Source organism: Oryctolagus cuniculus, chromosome 13 (assembly GCF_964237555.1).
Source record: "Oryctolagus cuniculus chromosome 13, mOryCun1.1, whole genome shotgun sequence".
Lineage (NCBI taxonomy): Eukaryota > Metazoa > Chordata > Mammalia > Lagomorpha > Leporidae > Oryctolagus > Oryctolagus cuniculus.
In genome coordinates, this window is record NC_091444.1 from 52,467,410 (window position 1) to 52,480,023 (window position 12,614).

Sequence of the window (12,614 nt, forward strand, 5' to 3'; positions counted from 1 at the left end):
ATCCAAAGCCAGGAGCCAGGTACTTCTTCCTGGTCTCCCATGTGGGTGCAGGGGCCCAAGCACTTGGCCCATTCTCCACTGCCTTCATGGCCCACAGCAGAGAGCTGGACTGGAAGAGGAGCAGCTGGGACCAGAACCTGGCGCCCATAAGGGGTGCTGGCGCTGCAGGTGGAGGATTAACCAAGTGAGCATGGCACCGGCCTCCCCGGCAAAATTTTAAGAGGACCTGTTCCTGAACACGTGGTTCTTTCTCAATGTCTCCTGATCTCTCTCCCTCTCCATGTTTCTCTCTCTCTCTCTTACTCTCTCCTCTTCCCTCTTTTCCTTCTTCGCCCCTTCCCTCTGGTCTGTCGGGTTTCCCCCAATAAACCCTTTCCCTTAAAAAAAAAATCCTGTTGCAGTCAGAATGAAGGACTCCAAAGTTATTCATGTCCTAAATCTTGGAATCTGTAAATTGGTCACCTTAAATGGAAAAAAGAATTTTACAGATGTGATTAAACTAAGGACCTTGTGATGAGAAGATTATCTAGTCCTAGTCCCTTTGTAATAGTCAGGGTCTTTAGCGGGAGGCTGTAGGGGCAGTTTTTGCGTCAGTACAATGCTGCTGGCGTGAAGGTGGAGAGGCAGCCGCTAGAGCGGGGAATGGATTCTCCCTTCAGAGCCCCCAGAAAGAGCACAGCTGGGAAGACCCCAGCCTTAGCTTTGTGAACCCCATTTTGGGATTCTGACCTCCAAAGACTGAAAAACAATGTATCCAGACAGCTTTACATCATGACATTTCTGATAATCTTCTACAGTAAGAAGAAACTAAGACTGATGCCAACCTGCAGCATCGCTCTGGAGGTCATAGCCAATGTACTAACAGAAAGAACTGAGTTGTGAGTACCAGAGAGAAAAAAGTCAAAATTGTCATTATTTTCAGATATGTCTTTCTATCAAAAACATAAAAAAGAAGTTAACTGAAATATTATTGTTGTAAATACAGAATTGAATAGAAGTGCCCAGAACGAGATCAATATAAAAATATTATATAACTTTCCTGTCACAAGAGAATGTGACATGAAAAACAGTTCTATTCACATTCACAATAGACCTATAAAATAAACAGAAATAAACGCATCAAGAAATTACAAATCTCTAAAAAACAAAATGAGAGAAAATTTTACTGAAGGACATTTTTTTAAAAAATTGAATGATCTGAAAGATATATCACATTATTAAATAGGATTGATTTTATCTTCTCAAATGAATCTGTATATTCAGTACAATCTTAATCAAAATTCCAACAGAGGTTTTACAGAATTTCACTTGAGGAGAAATATATGTGCACAGCATCTGGTGACAAAACTATAAAAGACATAACAAAAATGAAGACAAGGGGACTTTTCAGATGTCAAAACAGTGTTTGTTTCACTCCAGCAAACCAAACATGATACCACGGTAAGAATAGACAAATTGATCACTTACACGGAAGTGTAAATCCAGGAGCACACTATTTATGTATGGGAAAGTAGCATGGTTACATGTTGCCTCATGGTGGGGACATATTTGAGAGATGTGTTGTTAGGAGGTTTTTGTCATTGTGCAAGCATCAAAGAGTATACTTACCCAAACCTAGGCAGTTTAGCTCATTCCCTCAATGTGCTCTCTTGATGCAATTAAGACATGTGGTAAACATGAGATGTGTGAGGCTGTGCTGGCATGATGTGGCATACTGTTTTACAGCAAACAGTGTTTATAAGTAAGAGGAATACACCCTAAAATAATGACAAAAATTGCAGTATAGTAAATATATGAACCAGTAACACTCTCATTTATTATTGCTGTCAAGTACTGTGCATCAAAAAGTAATGTATGGGCCATCCTTGCATATCATAGACAGCCCAGTAGGTTCTTTTGCACCAGTATTGCCACAAGCACATGAGTAATGCATTGTGCTACCCAAAAAGATGACTCCATTCTTTCTAGGCAGTAGGGATTTTTCAGCTGTATTATAAACTTAAGAGACCACTGGACTGAAATGTCAGATGTGGCACGTGACTGTAAATGAAAAAGTAATGTTTCAAACCACTGATAATTTTTACTTACTAATGATGAGCTACTTAGCAAATGATGTAGGACTATCAGCTACCCTCTTAGGAAAATATTGAATCTCTATCTACTTTTCCTATAGTGCACAGAAATATGCCCTACGTGGACTCACTGGGAGGCAGAGCTCTATGAGTCCTTCATTCTCTGATGCATCCTGCTGTGTCTACCAACAAGGCAAGGCTCAGGCTGACGCTCAGGGTGGAGTTTGAGGTAATTAGACTAAATTATCATAAGGCATAAGGTAACATCTCCCTCTGTTATAAAGCAGCAGGTTCCCCTAGGTCAGTGTTCTGCTATAATATAGAACAGGCACTCTGTGTCACCCCCATGAACTTTGGGGACAAAAGAACTTAGACAAATACTAGGATGCTCATAATGTTTGCTGTATTGTGAGAAATAAAGCCCTTTGTCTCTGACCCAGAAATCTCATTGTCCTCTGCCAGAATCCATGAAACAGTAAAAAGCTAGCTAATTAGTTAACAAGTAGGGTAAAATCAAATCCCAGACAGGTCCATCAGGATTCAAAAATTAAACGTAAAGAAATAAAACAGAACTATCAGGAGAAAACAAAGGCTAGTATGCAGATTTCTGTATCACGAGAAAGACACAAAATCCAAAAATTATAAATAAAAGATTTAAAAAGGTGTCATAAGTAAAAATAAAAGACAAATGCAGCTTGGCAGAAAAAATTTTTAACACTTATAACAGAGGTTAATATCTTCCTACTTGAATACTTCCAAATATTAGATAACAATGAGTATAGCATGTAAATGGGCAACACACTGAAAAAATATAAATGACCAGTACCTCAGTATTAATAACAGAAATGCAAATTTAAATGAAAATGATATAATTTGCAACCATGAGTCTAGAAAAATTTTAAAAGGTTAGACTACCCAGGAGAGGTGAGGGTATAATGAGAGTACAAATCAGGATAGCTTTCTTTGGAGAGTAATTGGACTGTATCTATAAAAATTATGTCTTGAAGGTTTTTTGGGCTCTGGCAATATTTTTTCTAAGCAAAATCATTTACAGAAACCTAGTATATGAAATATCAGGCACAGCTGTTTGGTTCAAGAGGGGCGGGGGCTCTGCCAGACTCCAGCTTCGGTCAGTGCTGCCCCTCTACATCCCCAGGTCTGTGCAACCAAATCAGACCTTCATGGACTTCTGACTCCAACCATCGGCCTAGGGCAGACTGTAAAGAGGATGCTTTTCACAGACTGAGGATGGAAAATAAAGTGCCTGATAGGATTTTGCTGTGCTGTGGGATCTCTCAGTATCCTGAACTAATCTCAGATGATTGAGTCTTTTCCTAAATTCTTCCGAGAGTTACCGCATCATTATGTTCACATCGAGTAGGGCAGACATAGAGTCGGAGAAACTATTTGAAACAAAGATCCCATCAAAATAACATTTTAAAAAAGCAGCGGGTACTTAATCCAGGAGAAAGAAATCAAATGGACCCATGAAGATTCACTGAATCAGGAATAGTTGAACAAGTAACACAACAAATAAAACTAAAGAAGTCTTTGAAAATATATCTTAGATGGAATTGGAAATAATATTTGCAACACTTATTTCCAACTTGTAAGGAAAATTTGAAATTTATGAAACACTTCAAATAGACTAAACAAGAGATCTTTCTAAGTATTTTAACAACCTGCCCCAGTGCTATGCAGTCTCATCTTGTGACTCAAGTACAAGAGCCTACAAAGCCCTTCTCAAACATCATTCTCTATAGTTCAATAAGAAGCCCATTCTAAGGGCCGCCTTATCCTGTTTTACACAGCCCATGAATGGATCTTCTGCTGGACTCCCAGAAATCATCAGATTTAGTCCCATATGGTCTCAGAGGAACTGGCCTGGGTCCTTGGTGAGGCTGAGCCAGGTAGGAGGAGAGGGGCTGAAGGTAAGTCAGCTCCTCCCTAGAGAACATGCCAGCCACAGGTGCTAAAAAGATATGTTCAGGATCAGACATTGAACATTTCTTCCCTGTGAAGAAAATCACACAAGTCCAAGATGGAGTTGAAAGAGCAGCTAATGTCACAAATTCTAACTACCTTTGGATCTTTCCTTTCCATCCTGGGGACCCCAGGCTACTGTCTCCAGAGAGAAACAGAAATTGCTGCCCGTCATAACACTTCACCACTTACAACTCAGAACTTACAATCAATGATACCTCTTGACACCTTACCACCAGTAATGACTCACAGAAACCCTCTTCAGGAAAGGCATTTGGAAACAGTGGACAACAAGTCTCCTTAGGCTTGTTTATCTGATGTCCCAGAGTCATGAGGCCGTGCAATCAGATAAATACATAAATAGGTAGGTTTTGTCTTTTACAGTTTTATAATCCATTATAATAGCATAAAACCTATTCAAGTCTAATATAAGAAGAACCATTTTTGCAATAATATAGTGCAGAAATATTGAAGAAAATCTAGGTAGAGGGGAAAGTTAAATAAAGGAACCCTCTCTTTTTCAAGCTCCCTTGTTCCATGATATGGTTCTCAGTCTTGGTATGTATTGAAATCACTGGGTGAGTTTGGCAAAGTCATGATATGTGTTCCCACCCACAGATGTTCTGATGGAATTGGTCTGGACAGGAAAGGCAGGGCATCAGGATATGTAAAAGCTCCCAGGAGATTTTCATGTGCATGTAGGGATGAGAACCACTGATGGAAGTGGTAAAAGCTCCCAGGAGATTTTCATGTGCATGTAGGGATGAGAACCACTGATGGAAGTGGTTTGAAGATGATGGATGAAATTAATCAGAGCAGCTGGGCTGCAGAGCTAGGAGCTGCTTCAGATGCAGTGTGGCAGCAGGGAGCACAAGTACCTTTTCACTTGTGAAAGACACCCCATGAGTGACAGAGGGTAACGAAGGGACAGGAGGGGGCTTAATTCTTGTGCTGTATGAAGAGATATCTGAGCTATTTATGTACAGATGCGTAAGATTCTGCAGAAACAGTTCAAAAAATAGGAAAAGAGGCAGGCAATTAATCAAAGCCCCACAGAGATAGGACAGTGGAAGGTCTGGATTACATGTGAGGAATTCTTTTGTGAAGAAAAACAGGGAAAGGGAACTAACATTCATTGGGCATCAGTTTCTCCGGGTACAAGGCAAACATTTTATATGCATAAAGTTATTAATTCTTCCCAGCAAATTCACAAGGACACTTGTAAGACAGAGGGCTTTATACTCAGAATCCTTGGGTCCTGACTGTTCAATAGTAATGATATTTCCAAATCTAACATTTGAAAAGATCACAGTGATCCAAAAAAAAAAAAAAAAAAAAAGAAAGAAAGAAAAAAGTCCCAACATGATTTATCATGGAAAGAATATCTGAAAGAAGTGGAAGTAGAAGATGATTGAAAAAAATCTGTCAAAAAGACAAAATGTGAGTGCCTAGACTAGTCCAAGGCATCCCACCTGTCTTCCCAGGTACCTGATGGCCATATTGTGAGCTGCAGTTCCCAGAGCTCTTCTCCCCAGGATGCACAGTGCAAAGGACAGAGTCACCAAAGGAGAGTCCTCGTCACAGTCCAGGGTCTTTGAAGGCTGAAAGAGCAAGGACAAATAACTCAGCTTTCAAATATGTTCCAGTAGGTACCAATACAGACTCACATATGTAAAAGTAGAAGAGGATTTCTTGGTCATCCATTGTGGTCATCGCGTGCCCTTTCAACTGGCCTCAGAGAGCGGGAGCTAACCTTCTGCTCCTGAGACAGTTTCTGTTATGGCTGGACATGGGGAAAAAAATGGGAAAGATACTTTTGCAAAGAAAAGGGGACAAGATGTGGTTTAACTGATTTCCTGGAATTTCAGGGGATCTTCAAACATGTGCTCACCTTAGTACTACGAAATGCAAGGGGAGATGTGCAATCTAGCAGGCAGAGAAAAAGTACAGGAATCCAGTGCGATCTTTGGTTCTCTTTAAAATGAGGGGCCCTTTGAATTGATCATAAATCCACAGTAACAGCTAAATTAAAAGAAGCATTCAAAGTCAGCTCTGAAAAAATGGCTGGGAGGGGAGATGCAAAAGAAATTTAAAGTCAAAATATCTTTTGCAAGAAAAAGACCTTTCATGAACCAACTGAGGAGGGAGTTCTCATTAGGGAGCCAAGCGTATCAGTAGGTTCTCTGGCCATCTCAACCCCTGGAAGAGGCTAAGCATGGCTGAATACGATCAGCATTTTCTCCTTGCTCTGTCTGGAGAAAGCAGCTTCTGCCACTTGCAGTTTCTGCCACCTGCTTAGAATCACTCATAATGAAGTCCAGGACCTGTGCTAGTGTCACAGCTTGATTTCCTCCCTGTAGATCATTGTGCATACTTCAGCAGCGACTGAGGAAGTTGTTTCCAACTTGGACCCACTTTCTCTATCCACATCCATTGACTCAGCTTTCCAAATCCAGAGAAGCAAACCAACTCCCTTCGTTCACCTGTATCTCCTTTCTCCCCCCACCTTGCCTCTTCTGTCTTTGTGTGCTCTCATTGTCCTTGGCTTCATTTCTTTTTTTTAATTTTTTAATTATTTTAAATCTTTTTTTTTTTAAGATTTATTTATTTATTTGAAAGTCAGAGTTACACAGAGAGAGGAGAGGCAGCGAGTGAGAGAGAGAAGTCTTCCATCCAGTGGTTCACTCCCCAATTGGCTGCAATGCCTGGAGCTGCACCCATCCAAAGCCAGGAGCCAGGAGCTTCTTCCAGGTCTCTTGCGTGGATGCAGGGGCCCAAGCACTTGGGCCATCTTCCACTGCTTTCCCAGGCCACAGCAGAGAGCTGAATTGGAAGTGGAGCAGCCAGGTCTTGAACCGGCGCCCATATGGGATGCCGACGATTCAGGCCAGGGTGTTAATCCACTGTGCCACAGCACCGGCCGCCCTTGGCTTCATTTCTAAGAAACAGGATCCTCCTCAAGAAGGTTCCTCAGTCCACGAGCAATAACAGCGCAGGAAAATAACAGCTATGGAAATAAGCTGGAGCGAATGGAATTTGCTTCTCCATGGTCCAGTACGAAATCTGCCTGGTATCAGCATAGTTACAAGGATTTTATAAAGTCCATGGAAAATAGAATTAAAAGATAAGTTTATTCTAAAGGTAAAAAAAAAAAAATAAAGCCATGTGTAGTTTTAAGATCTCTTATATGCATGGTACGACAATCTCAAAAGGCAATTTTAAAGAAGTTTCCAATGTTCGAAAGCTATTGTAGGTGTTTAAAAGTGCACTGGCTGTGAACACATTATAAGCAGGAGGGGGAACATCCAGCCTGCAGGCTGTATAAGGCCAGCAAAATCATTTGGCCTGGCCCTGGCAAGGCAACTCCAGGTGGGACTCAAAATTCAATAAATCTATAGCAGGCTATTTTTCAAGTTGATAATGTTGCATGGCCCGCAAATAATGTTATAAATAGCCAGACGCCCATGGCAGAAACAAAGGTTCCCCTCCCCTGGAAGGGGACACAAACCTGCAAGGCTCCTCATCAGAAAAATGTTATATTAATTCTTAAGTGTTAATCATTTATCCTCTATTTTATTATAGTCTGCCATAGGGTATAAAGAGATGGACTGTTGAGTGTTCCTTGTTTTTAAAACTTAAATTTCTTGCTGGCACCATGGCTCAATAGGCTCATCCTCCGCCTGCGGTGCTGGCACACTGGGTACTAGTCCCGGTCGGGGGCCAGATTCTGTCCCGGTTGCTCCTCTTCCAGTCCAGCTCTCTGCTGTGGCCCAGGAGTGCAGTGGGATGGCCCAGGTCCTTGGGCCCTGCACCCGCATGGGAGACCAGGAGGAAGCACCTGGCTCCTGGCTTTGGATCAGCACGGTGCGCCGGTCGCAGCGCACTGGCCGCAGCGGCCATTAGGGGGTGAACCAACGGAAGGAAGACCTTTCTCTCTGTCTCTCTCTCACTGTCCACTCTGCCTGTCAAACAACAACAACAACAACAACAACAACAACAACTTAAATTTCTCTCCACCAGTCTCCACCTCCTTTACCTACCTCTTGTCTTTTCTGTGCACAATACTGAATCCATTCTAGATAAACGTTGCAGAAGCTAGCTCGTGTTATCCCCTGGAGACACGGGACGTAGTCATCATCAATGTTAATGTTGAACATTGCGAGGTCACGCTCGATGTAATGCCACTTGGCAAAGGGCTGAAGGGACTTCAGAAGTGATTCATTTTTGATCCAGGAGAGGATTTTGGGGGATGTTACCATATAGAATATTATACTCTGCAGGGAGAGAGAGATATCAAGATTTTGAGCTCCTGCACTTATTTGAAAGCCAGGAAGGTTTATTATTATTATATTATTATTATTAATATGTCAAATCAATCCCAGGAAAATAGAATACAAAATCTCCACATGTGTTACTATTTGTTCTTCTTTCTAGGCTCAATGTATCAAACCAACCCCACTGAGACACTCTAAAATGTCCTCCCTTAAGGGTCACTGCAAGGAAGAAGAAAATGAGCAGGGAATGATGCTGATAGAATGTCACCGCACAGATCTCATGATGAGGAAGAATGGTAGGCTGCCCTTTCCTTCCCGAGAGGGGCACAGGCCCGCCCTTTGTGTGGTGGACTGCAGCAATCTGTGGATGCCAGGCTAGGCTGCTGCAGCTGAGAGTGGACAGAGCCTCCTCCAGGCTCCAGTCAAGGAGGATTTAATGCTCGAAAACAACTCCCTGCTTATGGAGAGTAGTGATGATGTGAAATTGATCCCGGGTGCCCAGACAGTGAACATCTGTGACATGCTCCAAGATAACCCGTTTTCTCCCTAATCAGACGCTGTACTTACGGGGGGAAAACTCACCCTCCTCCTCAGGACTTACTATTCTGAGTCACAGCATTATTGAAGGCCATTGTGTAGTTTTTGAATGAATTCACCCTCCAAACAGGCCTGCACCTGACCTTGAGAAGTGTAAATGTGACAGAGAAAATGAACATCCACGCCCAGCGTGGCGCGTCAGCAGCAGATCAGTCTGCTACTCCAGAGTGCCACACAACAGGCGCAGCGTTTTCATTGTAACAGAAACATGGCGGTGGCGCTCAGGGCGACCCCGGGAGCGTGGCCGTGCATCTCATCCTGAAAGCATGAGGGGCGAGGGGAAGCAGCGCTCCATGCTCCAAGGCAGGGATGCGTGCTCCCAGTGGAAGCAAGCACTTAATTGATAGCCTTCTCTGTTTATAGAAACACATTCTTCCCAAGTGGGAGGACAGAACGTAATGAATACCAGAGGGCTGGGGACAAAGGCTTCAGGGACTGATGCCTGCAGAGAGGGCACAGAATCCCTGGCTCTCCTGCCCTCCCTTTCCCTGGGCTGGGAAATGAAATGCAGAGCTGAGGGTCAGGTTGCAGAGGTGTCTGGTGTCAAGTTACTTCAGGGTCTGAGGAGCTGAGCGGAGGGCCTCCTGTCATCTCTGATTTCAGAGAAAGGACTGCAAACCCCTGAGGAGGCCTCTCTCTATTGTTAAGAGTGAAGACAGCCCAGACTTGGGAAAAGCTAATCTGTGGCTACTGGTGTATGGCCTTTCTTCCTTGGGCGTATTTTCTATTAGGCTCCCAAAATGGGCAAGAAAGAAAAATGAAGTCTGTAGAAAGCCACTAAAATTAAGCAGTGTGTGTGTTCTCTGACTCTCTGTAACCCTGCACTCCAGGATAACCATGTGGGCCTTAAGAAATTCCTGCAGTACAGGGAGGAAGAAAGGGGCAGGAGGTTTAGGATAAGTGGCCAAACACAGCTGGAAGCAGGAGGTGAGAAAGACAGAAGCACTAATGATGTCCACTTGGCATCTGTTGAGGTTAAACTGAGATGAGGCTTGTGAAGAACTTAGCACATGGCACATATGCGAGAAACAGTTCAAACAGTCATGTTGTTGGCATCTGTGACTTACCTACGCAGCAAGTAGGATGTGTGTGAGGCTCGGGGGAGGCAGCCAGCAGCAGCAGTAGCAGAAGCCCAGGAGAGGTTGAAGCAGAGGGGTGAGGGAACGGGGATGGCATTGGGGACATGAGACAGCTGCGGCTGTGGTGGCCATCAGAGTCACATGTGACATTCCAGAATGCACATTCTGAATCTGCAAAAGGTTTCTCTCGACTGGATCACTGACAGCTTCTGTGAGGCAGACACTTTAAGTAGTTGGCCCAAAGTTGAGAGCCAAAGAGAACACGGTGGTCACCACCCATGGCCAACCACGGGCTGAATATTAAATGGAAAATTCCAGAAATAAACAGTCTGTAAATTTAGAATTGGAAGCCGTTCTCATGAGTGTGATGAAATTGTGTGCCATTTTGCTCTGTGCTACCCAGGGTGTGAACACGCTGTATCCACTGCCTGCCTGTGTCCCACCCAGGGTGTGAACAGGCTGAATCCACTGCTAGCCCGTTAGTCATTTAGTAGCCTTCTGAGTTACCAGACTGTCTCAGCATTGAGGTGCTTGCATTCAACTAAATTTTATTTAATACTGGCCCCAAAGAGAAAGGGTAGTGATCCTGGCAATTCAGATATGCCAAAGAGAAGTCATAAAGTGCTTCCTGTAAGTGAAAAAGTGACAATTCTCAATTTTAGGAAAGTAAAAATATTACATGATAACATTGCTAAGATCTACAGTATAATATTATGTGTGTGAGAGATCACATTCACATTCATATAATTTTTATAGAGTACATTGTTAATCATTGTTCTACTTTTTAAAAAATTATTTACTAATTAGAGAGAGAGAGATACTCCCATCCCAACCACTGGTTCATTCTCCAAATGTCCATGATGTCCAAGATTGGGCCTCAGCAAAACTGGGAACTAGTATTTAATCCAGGTGTCCCATCACATAGGTGGCAGGGACCCAACTATTTGAGCCATCATTGCTATTTTCCAGGGTCTGCATTAGCAGGAAGCTGGAAGCAGGAAGCGGAGCCAGGAATCAAACCCAGGCACTCCAGTATAAAATGTGGGTGTCTTAATCAGCATCTGAACCAGGAGGTGAAACACCTACCCGCTAATGGTTCTCTTTCATTATTATTCTTGTTAAATTTTACTGTGCCTAGTTTACAAATTAAATTTTATCATAGTTATGTATGTGCAGAAAAAAAAAACAGTATATAAAGGGTGTGGCATTATTCACGGTTTCATCCATTGGGAATCAATCCTGGGGATAAGAGGGCAGGGTTGGGGGCTACTGTAATGATGCCCAAGGTCTGTGCCCCTGGTCACAGGCACTGCTTCTCAGCTAAGCATGACAAAGAGAAAAGAAAGAAATTTGATCTCTCTAAACATCTGGCTCCAGCAAACATCTGGTCTAGTTTCCCCCAGTATATACTAATTGCGTATCAGATAGGAAAAACAAACAAAAATCAAAAGACAAAAGTTTACCTTTTCATTCATTTCTAGGGAAGAATTAAAAACAACCCCACAACTCCATAACGGATGAAGTCAGAATGGTTAATGAGGACTTTGAATTCCAGAGGTTAAAACTCCCTCCTCTTGTAGCCCTGGCGTTGACTTCAGCACACAATTCGCAGCATAGCTCCAGCCCTCTCACAGCACCTGCCCCATCAGCTGCCAGCCAGACCCCACCTTCACTTTATCTGGGCAGGAATTCTGTCCTGGAGACAGCCAGTGAGCTGTCAGGATGACATGGATCCGATACTAAGCACAGTGGAGAAGTCAAGATGCTGAAAATGAATTGACTTTGTAAACCTGAACCGCACTGTGAGCAGAACGTCTCCTGAATTAAATTCACAGTATCAGGCTCCTCCAGCAGGGCTCCTCCTGGTTTCTCATTTTAATTGTAGATCAGCATCTTCTATCAGACAACTCATTCCAGAAACGGGGCCTGGCTGGCAGGCCCACATGTGGGGTTTTCTCACTCCCTGCTCTGCCATGCAGGTGATAAGCGCATCTTCTCTCTCAGGGAGCTGCCCAGAAACAATGGCAGCGGGAAAACCAGGCCCCCACATTAAACTGGTTCCTTGATGGGTAAAAGGGTCTTCCGCACTCATAAATTGAGGAGAGAGGGAGGAGACACCAGGGAAAACCACTAGTCATTGGGAAGGAAATGATTTCAAATATATTCAGAAGGTGGGGGAATTGACCCAGTTTGTTAGGAGATTTTTAAAAAATCCTTTTGTGTAAAGGAATTATCTCAAATTTTTCTTCCTTTCCCATTTTCCAATGTAATTAGCAAATAATAAAAAGAACAAGGCTGAACTCTGGAAACTTGAAGTAATTCAGAGCTACAAAGGCTTTGCTTTGTCCCTCAAGCAATGGAGGCTGAAGAAGGCAAGATACATTGGTTCTTCACCCCAAAATGCCAACTCTTTGGTGCTAGTGGCCAGTCAGCCCTCCTGAAATCCTCCCTACCTGGCTGCAGCAGGGGGAGTGAGGGCAAGCTCTGAGCCTTCCCTCACTGCAGGGCAGGGTGCCGCACCTAGACAGCCAGCCTCACGCAGAATGCACCTGCCTGTGTGTGAATTACACAGGGAGGCAGTGGGAGGGCCCAAACCTCAGCCCCACCTG

General features: G+C 43.4%; 1 protein-coding gene across 4 annotated transcripts in view; it reads right to left on the minus strand.

Moving 5' to 3' along the window:
- Window positions 1-12,614, minus strand: part of PCNX2 (pecanex 2) — a 324,094-nt gene that overhangs the window by 21,339 nt on the left and 290,141 nt on the right. For all 4 annotated transcript variants that reach the window (XM_008268254.3, XM_051821460.2, XM_051821462.2 and 1 more), the window contains 2 exons: window positions 8,096-8,329; window positions 5,544-5,656 (listed from right to left, as the gene is read on the minus strand). In XM_008268254.3, the coding sequence (XP_008266476.2) occupies window positions 5,544-5,656; window positions 8,096-8,329 (347 nt within the window). The remainder of the gene's footprint in view (window positions 1-5,543; window positions 5,657-8,095; window positions 8,330-12,614) is intronic.